Source organism: Syzygium oleosum, unplaced genomic scaffold, assembly GCF_021117445.2.
Source record: "Syzygium oleosum isolate NSW1041296 unplaced genomic scaffold, Sole_v2.1 Sole_v2.06, whole genome shotgun sequence".
Taxonomy (NCBI): domain Eukaryota; kingdom Viridiplantae; phylum Streptophyta; class Magnoliopsida; order Myrtales; family Myrtaceae; genus Syzygium; species Syzygium oleosum.
Window position 1 is genome coordinate 9,955,473 of NW_026607490.1, and position 16,745 is coordinate 9,972,217.

The following is a 16,745-nucleotide window of genomic DNA, read 5'->3' on the forward strand; positions in this document are numbered from 1 at the left end:
TTCAATGCATGCTCTCGCATAGCAGAGCATCCTCATTTTCTCAGTTTGTGAGTCCACATGAAGTGGTTTACCAAGTGCACTAGCAATAACGCTAATACCAGCGGCTGACCACAAAGCGTATGGGATATCCCTAAGCTTCACCCATATAGGAATGGACTGGTGTTGGTCCTTGACGAGCTTAAGATTGGGGTGCCATTGCTTCAAAATCATAGGCGCACGCAGAATAATGATGGGGCCTCCATCAAGGACTTTCCGGCAAAAAGCCTCGTCGGGGATGTGGAAGAAAAAGAAACCATCCCCGTTTGCCATTACATCCACGAGATTATTACCCCATACATTCTTCATAGCAGTCTCAGTGAGCATAAAGGGCAGTTTTTTGCCCACAAAATACCCTACTAGGCATTCCTTCCATTTGGGGTTTGAATCTTCCGGTATAGCTTCTGAGATTTGTACCAGCGGTTTACCATCGACAATGGTAGGAGGAATAAATGATAGGCCATAACCTTTTTCAGCCGCCCTTGCAACAGCTACCCAAGAGCGTTGCGTAATTTGTGAATTTTTGGTCAGAGGCTTTCCTTTACTGCTGTTGCGGTCCGTACCAGTCATTGGTGCACCTTGCTGGCCTGTTGAAGTCCCAGCAATATTCTGGATAACATGAGAGGGGTTAGGCATGGATCTTCCCCTGCTTCGGCCTCTACTGCGAGACCTTCGACCTTTAGGGTCAGTAGCTTTGGCTTTCATCGTGCCTAGCTTATCAAACTCAGCCGAAGTGTGAGCAACAGGGGTTTTCACTGCACTAATGGAAACTTGGGCTTTTGATTTTGCATACACCACCGAGGAAGATGGTCTGCGAGTGGCATCAGAAGGGTCAGCATTAACAGCTGAGGGGTGCTTTGGGAGGATACACACATTTTTGCCCGTCTCCAGTGGGTTAGATGGTAGTGGCTCAGAGCCCAGCTCCCGAGAACAGGGGTTTTCAGTCATGGGTTTCACAACAGTACATACATTATGAATCCCAGTGACCACTATCCGTGTAGTAGGATCAGGAGTGAAAGGGATTACTTGGGGGGCGCCCTTGAGAATAGTACCGCAGAAACCAGAACCGTCCCCACAGTAGACCAAATGCAAGATGAAGGACTTGCCTGGACAAAGAGAGGTGCCTGGCGATAGAATCCTCAAATTTCCAGAAGGAAAGGACCAGCGAAGCTGTAGAAATCCAGAAAACCCAGTCGGGTGAACAGTATCTCAGTCACCAGAACACAGAAATTCCCAGATCTGCTTTCCCGATTTGAATGGGTCACCACAATAGAAATCCTTCGGTCAAGTCATTACTTAGCATCTGGCGAAGCCCAGCACCAAGAATCAGCTAGAATCGCCGATCAGAACGACGAGAATCAGTGAGAAACCCAGCGGGTGAACAGTATCCAATCGCCTGCAATCGGGAGAGAAACCTGCACAGTACTGGATGAACAGTACCAGGGCGTGGAAAAGTAGGTTTTCAACTTGACAGGCATCTTCACGCCTTCTTATTTCCAGTTTGTTTTCAGTGTTCAGCAATAGGTTTGTCTATCGCTTGCTATGCTCAACTCGTCCAAATTATGGCGGCATTGAGGTCGAGGGGTCCGCGCCCTCGCCGTTGGTCCGGTCGCCATGTCTCCGGTGTTCTTCCTGACTCGGATCCATCTCCAATTGAGATCGCCGGAATCTGTGATTCCTACCTCGGTTGGATATGCGAATGTAGTCAGTGTCGAAGCGTGGTCATGTGGTGAGTTGCGTTGTTGTTTCAGGCAGAAAACAGGAATTCTTCCGCTGCCAAGCGTGCTAGAACCGACGGTAAACCATGTCATCGTTCTCTCTCTGGTGTGACGATTTTTTTTTCCCTCTCGTTTTTGGTATTGGATAGTTTGAGCCAGTTCAGGACGAAGAAGAAAGACAATTGATCCAGAAAGAGGAAGTTTCTTCTATGAATTCGATGGAGTAACCTATGTTGTTTGCATGACTAGAATTCTGATTTTCACCTACTAAACATGCTTTCAAGAAAATTGGAAGTGGGGACAATAGTCGACAATGACGACATTATCGAAATCAAAACAAGACCAAGAAGGAGGAAGTAGGAAACCCTCTTTCCTGGTTTGTTTAAGCCAGTCTAAAGGGGAATTCTGATGTATTTAGAAATTCAAAACATGCTTTCTCTGTGTTAATACAGTGGGTTTCAGCTTAACTCATGGTTAGCAGTAATTCTTGTCGTTATTCCTCAGAGAATAGATAGGACATGCTCCCGCTTCCTTCCCTGTTCCTTTTAGATCTCCGTTTTGATATGTTGATTAGGTTAAAATTGCAGGTAGACGGAGGGAAGATGACTGGACTTGCCCTAGCCGCGAACTTTTCATTCCGGACAACTTGCAACATGCGTGATTGCGCTCAACCAAGGCCAGCCGATCATAACTCGGTAATATGTGACTGTTTGTGACGTAAATTCTCTTTATAGCTACATGCTCAGCTGATAGTTGTGGCCACACTCGCGAACACAACACCAAGTATTATCGTGCTTGTTCCTTTCTTCCTCCTCCAAGATTTTCTACTCGACACTTGATATTCCATTGTTGTGATTCAACGCTAAATAGGTTGTTCGTGTTGCGTTTGTCGAATGCATTTTGTCCGAAGATACCTCCCTGCTAATTTTTGCTTGTTTAATTGATGGAATTAGTTATGCAAATTCATATACTAGCTTTGTGCATTATTAAATAGGAGATGGGGCTAGCGTGTCGTCTGTCTCTATGTCCCGATTAATTGTTCCCGTCTTTGTTGGAGATAAGTATCAAGATCCCCAAGACAATAACCTTTTCTGCTCATGTTTAATAAGCTCGCGTTTCCTTGGCTGGATCCACATCATTATCCAAGTGACTTGCTTGGTCAATGGTTGCTGTTGCTCTTAGATATGCAGTCCGGGTTTTACTATATTTCATTCTAACACTGTTGATCTCCTTGTGAGTGTTTGGGGCAAAAATGTCCTGAAATTATGTTTCGGCCGCCTTTTTCTAATCAAAAGGCAGCTCAAAGAGCCCGTGGGTATCTGGATTATGTGGTATCAAGGTGGTATGGGATAGCATTGCAGGCATAAGAATTCTTTGCTCGGAATTTTAGTTGCTAATCGAAAGATATGATAACATGGAGGCTTGTATGCTTAGTAGGCCACATTCCAAGGTGAAAAGCCAATGCGCGTGATTAGTGACACATTTTCTATTGTCGAGATGATCAGTGTTGCTATTCGGCTTAGTTTATGTTTGCGCTGCCGTCTTTTGGCAGTATAATAATCGCAATGTGATGTTGCTGAGTTTTTTTTTTTTTTTGTCTTCTTTTCTTTTTTTCGTCAGAAGTTTGCGACCAAGCCAGTGCAGCCCCCTCAGAGTTACTCATGGCCATCCCCATATATGGGTGTTGGGGGGCCTTCCTCAATGTATGTGGGAGTGCCACCATAGGGTTCTCTCTTTAATGGTTCCTCAATACCACCATATGACGTCCCATTTTCTGGGGGCTCGGCATATCATTACAATCATGGCAGTCGCCTTTCCGCTGGTAGTCCTTATAGACGGCTTTCTCTATCTGGAGTGGCACCTTATTCGAGTGGATCGATGATTGGAAATGGTAATGATTATTTTGATTTTGCCATGACTTTGGTTGTTGTAGTGACTGCTGGGTGGCAATTAGGATTTTAGGTCTTGAATGGTTAAAAGATCCTTGCCTCTAAATTATATGTGGTTGTTTTCTAATACTGTTTGGCCTGAGTATTTTGGTTTTCATCGTTCATGTTGTATATCTTTTGCTGAAAGATTTTCCACTTGTTGAGCTAAATCACAGATTAGTGGAGTCACACGAGTGAAAATGAAAAGCAGTAATTGACACTGCTTGTGTATTGTCTTTAGGATGTCTCCACAAGATCCTGTATAATTGCTGATTGTTAAGCTTGTAAGTAATGGCTGCCCTTTGTTCCTTCTCAGGTGTAATGTATGGGATGCCTCCTATGATGGACAAATATGGCTGGGGCTTCCAGTGGGCCCTGGTGGCATGGTATATGTGAAATTTCTTTCTGTCTTCGGATGTTGCTGCGTTTTCCTTTTCACTGCACAAATACGTTATTCAGTGTTGCTCTTTCAGATATTAGGCATGTCATTGTTCTGGTATCTATTCTCCCAGGGACCACAGCCGGGAACTGTCCCTGGTGATAAACTTCCAAAGAAGGGGGCAGGTTTGTATTCCATGGCTGGTTACTGCTTTTAGAATCAACAATAAGAATACTGGTTCATCTCCAACCGACATTTGATTTCCTTGAAATACGTTGTAGAGGCAACACGTGATAATGATTGGACGTGCCCGAACTGTGGAAATGTTAACTTCTCTTTTAGAACAGTGTGCAACACGAGGAAGTGCAATGCTCCGAAGCCTGGATCACGGGTTTGTGTTGCTTTGGCACACAATTTGGCAGCTTGAGGAGATCGAACTTTGTGGCTTTCTTTTATGTGTTTGTTGTATTCCTGGGTTATAATTTTGCTCTCGCCAATTTGTTTGAGCTGAAGATTGCTTATCGGTTTAAATTAACGGATTTTTATGCTCTTCAACTGCAGGCTTCAAAATCTGATAAAATCTATAGTAAGTTATCGCTACTGGCCACGTTGCTTGCCTCGTATTTTTCTATATTGGTACTCATATGTAAAGTTGCTTACAAAACAAAAAATGCCTGAGGGTAGTTGGAAGTGTGTGCAATGCGGTAACATAAATTATCCATTCTGGACAAAGTGTAACAAACAGAATTGCGTTGCCGACAAACCATCTGAGCCTGAGAAATCTACCCCTCCGGCTGAGGATGAAAATGATCAGGTCGGTTTTGTAATGTGCTCCCTGTACTTCCGCTACCTGTATTTATGGTTGTTTCTCTCAACCATCTGGACAATTATCAATAAACTCGGTGGAAAAATAATACACAGCCATGTTGAGCCAGCAAATGTTCATGAAGTTTTTATCTTGGATTTGTTTTATAGTACGACTTCTTTCGTGCATTCATAGATAGGCAATTGCCCACTGTTCCAGTGAGTACTAGGGCAATATTTGAGGGTTGAGAAGGTCCAGAGTTGTCGTCCAGCTTTGCAACAATGTGGTTGTCTGAAAGTCAGTCCTGTCGTCCTCATGTTGCAGCGGTTGTCAAACCACTCTACCCTCTCATAATTCGTGTCGAGGCGGTTGTGTCAGATGATGGTTTATATGGTCTTCATGGATCCTTCAAATGCATTATCTGTCGGCCAGCTTGACTGGCAAGGATTATTCAGTTTGGATTCTGTTTAATACTTTAGGCTGCTGAACTGCGAGTCATCTTCTCCAGCCAGTAAGTGTTATGCGCATCGACAAAGTTAAAAAAATGCACGGATACCTCTTGGGCTAATGTTTCTGGCTCCATGTGTTTAAGTTGTCACCGGGTAGTGGCTGATCCGAGGAAAGAGAGAAGGAGATTCTCGGCAACGGTGAAGTAGAATTATTCCAAATGCTTTTCCCTCTATAGGCAGAGGTTCTCAAATCCTGGTTTTGTCTGTTGACCGTAAGTTGACAGAGTCCTAATCTTTTAGGTGTCAGTGAGTTGGTGTCAGGTATTCTATTGAGTCCTGTTTCATGCCGAATGGGTCAGGCTCACTTTATATGGACATAGAGCATTGTTAGGGGCACGAAGTATTTGCTATAATATTCTTTACTAAATGATGTGCCGGCACATATGACATGCTTTAGTTATGAATTGCCATATATTTGAACAGTGGGGTCCGGTGAACTTATTTCATCCAACGATAATCAGTTGTCATATCATTTAGCAAACAAATTTCAGTGCACTTGCTTAGCACACATCGCATTTATCATGGGCATATGCTCTCAGATGAGGACTTCCGTGTGCCATCATTATGTATGTCCCTCTGACTTTGACTTTCGTGGAAGTTGCACGGTGGTATTGCTTATGTAGTCATATTGTTAAATATTAAACTTCGTCACTGTTCGATCCAAAAAAAAACTTCGTCACTGCCTGTTGACACCTATTTTTAATTTGCCCAAAAGATATGACCCCTTTTTTATGTTAAAAAAATTGGAGGTCGGTCGCGATAGTGTCAATGTCATAAAACAGCGAGTCAATTTTACTGAGTAATATGTTGCCACGAGTATTAGAAGGCCCTGCCTCTGAGTTCATAGCTGCTGCCAAAAATTAATGTCTGCATTCCAGGTCTTCCCCTTGCATGGTGAATTTTCCCTTTGTGGGCAGCCGGGGCGCGTAGCATTAGGAAAGGGGGTGTTAAGCTGCTTCAAGCATTAAGAACGAAGGTTTAGTTTGGTAATGCGCCCTTCTTTGTAGAAAAACGCTAGAATATCCCACGCTACACTCGATTTTGGAAACGATTGTTTGGTTTAACATTTTTACCACAGTTTCGGCTGTGAAACAGGTTATTGCAGTTTTTATAAGGCATTCGACAAACACTTTATTGTTGCAGCGGTTCCAAAGCCGTAGCGGCTTAGAGCAACCTTGAGGAGATGAGATGGCGTGCACAAGTTCTAAGGTATGAGAAAGCAACGGAATTGGAAACTTTTGAGTGAATAAATAGTCGTCGGCCAAAAGAAAAGCTCATGGAAGAGCCTCGCAAAGCGCCCGTATCCGCAAGTCCGTCTTGAGCCCCTCAACTAAGATTTCGCAAGGCACGAAATTTCATATTTCGCGTTGGATTTCTAAGTTATCTAGTCCACAACAATAACTTAGGGCGAACGATTTTCAACATGATCGGTTTACGCGGGATGTAGTTAACCGGGTTCGTGTCCTAAGTGGGTAAGTCCGTTTTCACACAAACAATGAACTTGTTGTGTAGGGTTCCAACATTTATGGGATAAGTGCATTGAAAGTCTCATAACTTGTCACGAAAGTGCAATCGAGTCCTAAAAGTTGTCACGAAAATACAATTCAGTCTTAAAATTTTCAAAATGTGCAATCAATGGAAGGAAGGACTTAATTGGACCAATTTAACCAGTTTTAGTACTTGATTGCAATTTTTGAAAGTTTTAGTACTCAATTGCACTTTTGTGACAAGTTCTAGGACTTAATTGCACATTGTAAAAGTTTTCTGACTCAATTGTACTTTCATGATAAGTTTTAGGACTTTCAATGTACTCATCCCAACATTTATAGTGCATTTAGACACGTCTAATTAGATGGGGTTATAAATGTTATTCGAATTGACGTGGCATGTCCACTAGACACATTTAAACACGTGTATGGACACCCAAACCCACGTTAAACATTCATATCAGGCATCACATCTTGCGCACATCAATCATGCCACGTCGTATGTGTAGCTCGTTCAGTGAACACCGCGTCAAGGTTTCAACGTGATGACACGAATAACAAATGGGCAATTAGACCTAAATTTGACATGACACTTTTATTACGCGGAATAATGGATGAGCCTAGATGCTCTATTACCATTAAGTTTTGCTTCTTTTTTTTTGTCGAAAGAAAATTGTAGCCATTGCTTAAAAGGATACATGGGAAGTACAGCGACTTTCATGACAAAGAAAATCAAAGCAGGGCAAATCCCAGAATACAACAAAACAAATCCAAATCCAAATCCAAAAAACAAAGAGGATCAAAAAAGCATCAGCAGGGTTAAGCACATACTCATTTCATAAAAACGGATCTGTCAAGCAAAATAATCGGTGGTCGATCACTGGATCTTAAATCATCTTCAATGATGAGCACACGCCGGAAAGTCCTTCTCCAATAACTACGGCGTTGCCTGTTGGCGGTGCACGCCCAAATTCGGCTTCCTTTGCACCATTGCTAGACAAAGACAACTAAAACGGGTTGAAAAAACACAGATCTAACTCTTGGAAGAGCAAATCTTTGTGGTTCAGCAAGACACCAAAACTCCTATGATCATCAATGAAATTGGAGGTGGAGAACCTGTACAAAAACAGAGCACGGGGATATCGAATCCCCAAAAACATTATTAAATTCCCAAATCTAAATCGGGAGAGAAAAGCTCATAGATCTAGAACTAAATAAGGAGTGTTGACACTCTTGATTATAGAATTATATCGGGAAAAGAGAGCTCTCAGATTTAGATCGGGAGAGAAGAATTAAAAAAACAAAAACACTCGAATAAAATCAACGGGAGGGGAGGGTGAGACTAGCTCAAACCCTCCCCCATGGCTGAAGCTCGAAGAAGACGATGGAGAGACAATAGAGAGAAAAACTTTTCGGCTTATGTGAAACTAGTTTTTTGGGCACCATTAAGTTTTGTTAAAAATGTGTTTTGTTTAACACGCGCTAAACAATCGGGAGCACAATTTAAAATTTACCTATAAAATTTGTTTGCCAAGTCATGCGACAGATAGCAAATGAGTATTTAATCATATTCCTATTACACCCAATAAAAGTTGAGCGTATCACTTAATATACTAATTACATGATCCAACACTAAATACCAAACGTAGGTTACGATTTCTAATGCATTTAATCTTTCTCAATATCCTCATGATTCCATTTCAAATTCTAGGATTAAGTTGTCTCGATTATGTAAAGAGACGATTAGGAGGAAAAAGTAGTGTTTGAGTTTCGGATGGAACGGTTAATTAATAAAGGTTTTTTTTTCAAGCTTGCAATTGTTTTATCGAGTCATAGCTATATCAATCATATGAGCAAATCTCTCTCTTTGCTTAGTTCTTCAAAAGTAACAAAATCTCTTCAATATCCGGGCCAAATTGCAAAATTGGCTCCTCACTTGCAATCAATGTTGACACCTATTTTTAATTTGCCCAAAATTAATTACATAAAATTTAGGAATTAATGTCCTTAATTCCTAAACCAAAAAGATTATTGTTATTTCGTTTATAATAGCATTGCATGTAGACGTAGGTGCATTTTGCAATATTAGAATATATTAAAAAAAAATTCGAAAATTTTTAAAAAAAAATCGGAATGGGCCGGGTCGGGGCCGGGTCGACCCGGCCCTCTCTTTTCTTCCCCCCGCGGGCCCAACCCGCTCCGCCTTTTTCCTTTTTCCTCCCCGCGCGGCCCAGCCCGCCTTTCTCTTTTCTTTCCCTTTTCCCGCGCGAGCTGAGCCCGGCCCGGCCCAGCTCCTTTCCCTTTCTTTCCCTCCAGCCCGGCTGTCCCTCTCTTCCCCTGCTCCTCTGCCTTCCTCTGTCCCGACCGCGCCTGGGACATGCGGATTATCCGCTCCACCGCGCAAAATTGCCACGAAAGTCTTCAGTAGGAGCTAAGGCCGGTGCAGAGCATTGAAGGAAGCAGAGAGTGGCGTCATCATCGTCGACTATACAGGTCAGCGAGAGGAGAGAGAGATAGAGGTCGGCGAGGTTCGATTTTGTGAAAAAAAAAAAAAAACAGAGAAGCCGGGAGAAAGGGAGAGATTGGGAGAGAACCGGAGAGAAACAGAGAAGAGAGAAGAGCCTCGGAGGGTCTTGAGGTCCCAGTCAGCCTCGCCGTCTCCAACAAGCCGACCGGCAACCCCCGGAAGCACCCCCGGTCGGCGGTTTTTGAAACGAAAACAGAGAGAGAGAGAGAGAGAGAGAGAAACAGGGAGATGAAACCGAAAGAGAAAAAGAGAGATTGAGCGAAAAAGATCGCTCTTTTTGTCTGCAGGTTGAAGAACCAAATCACAGGAACCTCCCCGTTGAGTCAGAGGCAGCTGTGATCCACTGAGCTGACGCCTCAACCGGTAAGTCCGCTCGGCCCCCTTTTTTCCCCTATTTCTCCCCTGTTTTTTTTTGTGCGTCGATTGGTCGGGACTCACGCCGGCCGTTAGGCGCGAATCCCGGCCCATACCGATCCTCCTCCTGGTCCATAGTCGCCGGCGGGGGCTAGCCGTAGTCGCCAGAGTTCGCCAGAGCCCGGAGGAGGTCGATATCCCTTGATTTTTGCCGCGCCCCCCATCTGCTCGATGAAATGCCTCAAAGCAGGCTGATTTGTTTTTGGCCGCCGGACGCCGGACGGTAAGTGGACGGCAGAGGAAGCTCGAGGACAGTCCCAGAGGCCGGATTTGGGGCCGGCACCGGTCTGGGTCGGCCAACGGAAGGCCAATTTTGGCTCCGCCGGCGTCTCCGCGTGTTTATGCACGCGGGGTTGACTCAACCCGGTTCAACCGACCCGACCCGGGTCAACGCCCCCGGTCGGATCTGTTGACTCAGGTCGGTTCCTACCCGATCCGGATCAACTGACCCGACCCGGGTCAACGCCCTAGGTCGGGTCCATTGACCCGAGTCGGACTTGACCGACCCGACCCGACCCGGTTTTTTAATATTATATTATTTTTTATTTTTTTTTTAAAAAAGAAAATTTTAAAAATTTTAATTTTTTTGTTTTTTTTCTTCCGAAAAAAAACTGAAAAAAAAATTTTCTCTGTTTTTTTCCTAAAAAAATCAATTTTTTTTAAAAAGAAAAGAATTTTTTATTATTATTATACCTAAGTGTTTTAATTTATTTTTGTATTATTATGCATGCTATTGTCTTGTTTAAATTAGACAAGCCTGAGGTTGCGTGGTAGTATTTTGCATGTTATTTTTATTACCATTGTCTTATTATGCATGTTTTTAATACAATTGCATGAACTGTTGTGTTTTTTAATGTCATCTGACTTAGTTAGGGCTGAAACCTAGGGCTGCATATCTATCCTGACTGCTGATCGTTTATGATTATGCACTCGTTCAATCACCTCACATGTTAGGAAAAAGGTCCTAAAATTAATCAAAATTGCCTGACAAATATTTTCAAAAAATGAACAGGGTGAAAAGGTACCGAAAGGGCATTAGTTATTCAACTAGTGTAACCAAGTCCCCAAACTCGGTTAATCTCTGGTTCTCAGGAATATGATGATTCTCCCATCATCTTATTTGGGTTTTTAATCGACCCACCTCAAATCGATTAGTGGCGACTCTTTGGTATAAATCATTTGCATGTTAAATACTTAACTCTAAGTCGCGATATGGTATGGGCTTGGGAGAGCCCGAGTTAAGTCCTGAACCTAGACTTAGCATGTACCAGGCGAGCCCCCCTTCTTTTTGCATGTCGTTCGATAAAAGGGGGCGGGAGGTCGGTCGCGACAATCAATTTTTCTGCTACTTTACTGTACAAGAGCAAACCGATTACTTCAGTAAGTAATGGGATCCCATTCTCAGAGTCGATTATATCTTTTGAAGTTTCATCAAAACCAATAATTGGAAGATTTCTTCGCAGTGCATGCTTTTTGAAAAAGCTCAAGGGCTTGATCATCTCATCATGTTGATGCCGTAAACATGAGGAAATCTTGAGATGTGGACTAAGAATAGATTTGATACTAGTGTTGCAATTATCCTAGTTCCAAAACCAAACCAATCAAGCTTTTCTCCGGCAACTTTGTGGAGATGCGACCGTACCTCGTATTCGGTGATATCTCTTTAAGATAAAAATGGAATCCTTTCGCAACACGATCAACCTCGTGTTCTCGCTTTAGGATATCGCACATCAACTTGCTTTGCAGAAACCAAACACCTCCATGTTGTTTCGTAGCTACTCCAATATCTGCACGGAAACTACAACAGTCGAATCGAGATGAGATTTGCTCGTAAAAGTGGCAAGAGTCCCCATCCCCAATCTTCACTATGCATGGATCAGCTCAACTCGTCCTTTCCAATGCGGGCGGCACAAACTTAATAGCCATTTCGCCAAGACACGGACCCGTCATGCTTATGTTCTGGAAATCGCGCTCTTAATATAAGGGAGAATGAAAAAACATCATCATCTTGGCGTTCGCGGTCCTCTTTCCTTAGATTGAACTCCACGCATATAAAAATGGAATCCAGCCATTATGAAAAGAAGAACACGCCATGACCAATACGGATCCAAGGCTCCGACTTGGGCACACTCTTTTTAGAATAATTGGTCTAATTTTTTTTCTATTTTTTTTATAAATACTAATGCAACAGCAAGGTGAATGAGAGGTCACCCTGATGGCTGCATAAGCCATACAATCCATATCTGTAGATAGAGTCTCCGGGATTCAAATCTTCAGGCCTCACCACCTTGGACATCAACTGCATCCATATTGTCATTACCTTCTCAATGATCTCCCTCACCATTTTGGCCCTTACTTCACGCACTTGGGCCAGTGCTTCAGGATAAAGCAACTGGGATTGTTACTGCGAGTCCCATATCCCTTAGATGTGAATATTGCGGGCCGCCTGGCCCAGCCCCGACCGCCAAGTCGAGGTCGCGAGGCTGGCCGGCAGGCGGCAAATTCAAGTGAATAAAATCCAGCTCTCCAGGCTTTAAAAACAGCAAAGCAGAGTCCGGATAAATGTAAGGGACGTGCTGCCCACCTTGATGGTGGGGGCTAAAATCAGTTGATGATGATACCATGAACGCTCACACCACAAGATCAACAACAACAATGTAATGGTCTAAGTAAAACAGCGAGCCTATCATATTTAAGAGATGAAACGGTGAACAGGAAAGAGCAATCTAACAAAGGCAGACTCAATCCGAACATAAACATCCACTTAGACATAAGCATCCACTTGAGACATTGACGGTTCTAATCTTATTTACCAGACAGTACTGCAGTAGATCTAGAACATTGAAAAGAAAAACATCAGAGACTGAAACTCAACTCCCCCGGCCGCCTCCGTAAAGCCGCCGCCGCCGCCTCCTTCCTTCTTTCGTCTTGGACATCCTTCGCGTTCAAGTCAAGGCGGGAGGAGGATTGTTGAAATCATGGGTCAACCAAGCCTGTTGCGCTATGTAATAGCTTCCTTCTGGTTCTTGCAACAAACGGAACGACTGAGGGCAGAATCAGATACACGACTCTCAGTATGCAATACGATCGAATAAACGATTGATAGAGAAATTTGCAAAGAATTCACAAGAAATATAAACTTATTAAAAAGGGTAAAATTTCTTTAGGCATCAATTAGCGCTTTTTTCCGAAACTTTCATCGGAGCAACAACAATTCGGTTCACCATAAATCTTATAAACAGATGCTCCGCTAACAACAATGGACGAAGGGATCACCACCCAAGTAGGAGATATTCACTCAACAAAAACGCCATCTCATCCAAACCACCATCCTTCGACACTCAAAAAAGAAAAAAATTAAATAAAATATATCAATGGATGCTTCAACCGATACACAGAGAGAGAGAGAGAGAGAGAGAGGCCTGGTAGAAAAGGTAGGCGTCCGGCTTGCCGTCTAGCCACAAGTAGCCGTAGGCCAAGGCCAACACGCCGCCGCTTAGTTCGCAGGGCAAGCAGGCGATGCCGCTGATCTGCTGCTGGCACTGCTGAAGGGAGGCGAGCTTGGCGACGATAGCCTCCTTGCCCAGGATCATCTGGCCGCTGAAGTTCATCCCCGACTCTTCCCGGTACAGGTTCACCAAGTCCTCCCGGTTCGCGTCGAACGTCTTTAAGTAGTTCTCCACGAACCGCTTGGGCTCCGCCATCATCAGATCCATCTTTTCTCGGTTCCTCGCAAATTTCGCCTTCAGCAGATCCATCTTTTCTCGGTTGCTCGTCGTCATCTCTCCTTCTGGTTCTGTGTGCTTCACACCCACGCGATGCAGACGGCGGTAACCCAAGACGACAAGAGAGAAAAAGCGAGCCCTAGGGATTTCGAGAGTTCTCATTTTATTTGGAATCGTCGGGTCCACCCGACCCGACCGACCCGAAACCGGTCCTTTGGGTAGAAAGACTAAAAGGGCCCCCCTTTTCTCTTTTTTTCCAGTTCAGCCACTGTTCTTCTGCTCTGTTCGGACGCAGCAGTAGAGAGACATCCGGTAAGTTCTGCCTGCGGCTTCCTCTAGATTGACAATATTTCTTAAGAGAAGGCATGATTCTCGGTATTTGTTGGTGCTGCATTGCATTCTGTTGGCTTCGATTTGTCCTCCGTTCTATTTCCTTACCTTTGTCTATTTGCTAGCTTATGATATCGAAGTTTCGTTGCGTCCACTTAACTTTCTACGGCTCTACTGATATGAACAGACGGCACGTAATTCTTGCTGATGAGATGGGTCTTGGGTTAGTCTTTTCTCACGAGGAAAATTTGTGCGCTGAAATTGCTTCTTTGTTTTCCGTGTAAGCTGTCCTTTATGTTTTTTGCGGCAAAAAGTACTGCCTTTTTTTTTAGCATCTCCGTTTGAAGAAAATCCATACCCATTCTTAGTTGTAGCTCCACTTTCTACCTTGCGGTGACTACGAATTTCGCTTTCCCAAAAGCAAGCAAGAAGCTCAAGAAAATAAATCTGGCCAGCTGGTTATTGCAACCAAACAAGATAGCACAAAGCTCGATATCCCCTTAATATCATATGAGATGATTAATCTGGACGCGGCATCATTGAAGCCGGTACAGTGGGGATGCACGGTAAGATTTCGTTGGTTATTAAACTCATAAATAGTATCCAACATGCTGAAGGGCTTGACACGATGGGTTCTTTCATATTGTTGATGAAGGAACTAACTAGTTTGTCTCCCGTGCGAAGGAGCAAAATATCAATTTCAACTTCTCGGTGAAAAATCTGATTTTTAAGTGGGGTGAGGATAATCTTTTTTTGTTCATATTCGCGATACACGTCATCATGTATGATGAGGCATTTTGCTGAAATTATGAGACTCTCTGTTTACTGCATTCTCTCGATTTTCTTTTTACCTAATATATCGATAGTTCTGCACTACGGGTCATGTTTACTGGTTTTTCATGCGGGGGTCTATTTGAAGTACCGGAAGAACGAATGCTTCTCATGCTCTATGGGATCAACAATTGCCGGAGAAATTGGTGCATATGGCTATAGACCCTTCCGTACTCATGGATATGCTTGCTGATGAGAGAGCTGAAGTTGTTAGAAGCTTATATGAGGTCTTTTTCTGGGGATTGCTCTCCTTCAGGCCTGGAAACTGCTCTGCGGTCTGACTCACTAGACTGGCCTAATACTAATTCTGTTGACAGGACTGAAGAATGCAAGCACGTCATTATTACATATAATAGTCATATATCCACGTTTCTGAAAGATCAACGGTTGGTCTTAATTTGTCCATCCTAATTTTTTGTTGAATTTTTAAACAGCATAGACTTGGTTAGACTAGAAGAAGAGGTATATCCTTCCAACCTCAATCCATGCTTATCTCATTTTCGTAGCATTGTCAAACCTTGTTCCTCAGACTTTCCTTGGCATTGGTGGCCACTTCTCTAATAAGGCTGAGTTCGGTGTTAGGCCTTGCAAGATTGATCTTCATTAACTTTAGTACGAAGATCTTTACGAACTTGTCTAGTACAGGGCAACTGAGAAGAGAATGCTTGGCCGAATCGATGCGTCTAACCAAAAAATCCTATTTCCTTCCAATTTTGCAATCTTCCCATTCTTTACCCGTGGCTCTCTCTTCTCCTAATTCCTTCCAAACCACTTCCTTCCTGCTAGCTCCCAAGTAAAATCCCGAATTGGATTCCATATTGATCGGTTTAGTGTGAGCTTGTCCATCGTCTTTTAAACCATGCATATTTAGATTTGTCTCAAGGCTATGAAAACGAATAAAAAGAACAACTCTAGGAATTAAAGAAAAAGATGTAGAGGAGGACCTAGAGTTGTCAAAAAAAGTTATGAAGCAATATACTGGTAGGATGAACGTTATATTGGAGGGAATCCCTGAAAACAACCCAAAAAAGTGAGTCTCAGTCCAGTATTGAGGCAATTGGGCCCATGCATTTTTTTTTGTTGATTTGCAGATTTGGATCAACCACGAATGCCAGAAAAACTACGGATACAAAAATAGTTTGCATTACACAGTTACATTCGTTTTTATGTGACATCATTGAATTATTAGTATGAGATTGTCTAAAAGATAAGCTGTCTCACTCTCCTACCAAAACAAAAGATTATTAAATCATGTACCAAATAGTAGATCAGACATTTGGGCACCCTCCATGTGTAGGTATATGGATGACAGCAGCGTTTGTTCGTAATCTTGCTTATTTGGAGATTGGTATTTGAGGTCGTCCTATGATTTGGGTTTGGTAGTCTTCTAGAACCCTAACCAGCAAGAGCTGCCAATGCCCTGTTTGCAGCCTATGCTATCAATTGGTCAGTCAGCCTATCTGTATTCCGATATCTGCTAAAAAAGAATCTACATGATACCTGTGTTTTTACATCCTATGTAAAAACCGTTTTCTTTTAAGTTAATAGAGGTTTTAAAACTTATTATCAGGTTTTAGGATCAGGACTAGTTCACAGGTGGCTCGTAGAGGCCAAAAAATTCCTTATGTTAACCCCAATAGTATGAATAACTAGAATTGAAACCCCTGCGATGCACGGAAACATACAACTCCATAAAAGTTCAATAAAATCAAATTTATACTTTTAGATAAATATTGTAGTTTCAATAACAATTACTTAATGGAGTTCATCAAAAATAGGTAAAAATGTAGATAGACATTCATATGTATCATTCTTCTCATGAAGAGAAATCTTTTTGTGCCCAAATTTGGTTTTCACTATAATCAAGGTAATGTGTAACTCATATGGTCGACCAATTAAAAAACTGTAACTTCTTCTTATGTTCAATGATATATAATATAATGGTAATTTGTGGAGCTATAACATATATTTTTGGGTGTCAACAAAATTATATTTTCATAATGATCTATTTACTCGGTTCTCAAGGAATAAGAATAATCTCTGCAAATTGATCATT

General features: G+C 42.7%; 1 protein-coding gene and 1 pseudogene across 1 annotated transcript; one reads left to right on the plus strand and one right to left on the minus strand.

Annotated features, from left to right (window-relative positions):
* The first annotated feature begins 1,598 nt into the window (after nucleotides 1-1,598).
* On the plus strand, nucleotides 1,599-5,114 carry LOC115663772 (ranBP2-type zinc finger protein At1g67325-like; annotated as a pseudogene).
* A 7,297-nt stretch (nucleotides 5,115-12,411) lies between these two features.
* On the minus strand, nucleotides 12,412-13,662 carry LOC130138348 (nuclear transport factor 2B-like). The gene is made up of 2 exons (XM_056312138.1): nucleotides 13,226-13,662; nucleotides 12,412-12,847 (listed from the first exon to the last, which is right to left on the minus strand). Exons 1-2 carry the CDS (start codon nucleotides 13,583-13,585, stop codon nucleotides 12,749-12,751), a joined length of 459 nt encoding a protein of 152 aa, XP_056168113.1. The 5' UTR covers nucleotides 13,586-13,662; the 3' UTR covers nucleotides 12,412-12,748.
* Between the last annotated feature and the right edge of the window lie 3,083 nt (nucleotides 13,663-16,745).

Bases quoted from the DNA above. Each gene is read 5' to 3' on its own strand.
- LOC130138348 (XM_056312138.1), bottom strand. From the start codon at position 13,585: ATGACGACGAGCAACCGAGAAAAGATGGATCTGCTGAAGGCGAAATTT. The intron at 12,848-13,225 runs GCCTCTCTCTCT...TTCTGCCCTCAG, and splicing joins ACGCCTACCTTTTCTACCAG to TCGTTCCGTTTGTTGCAAGA.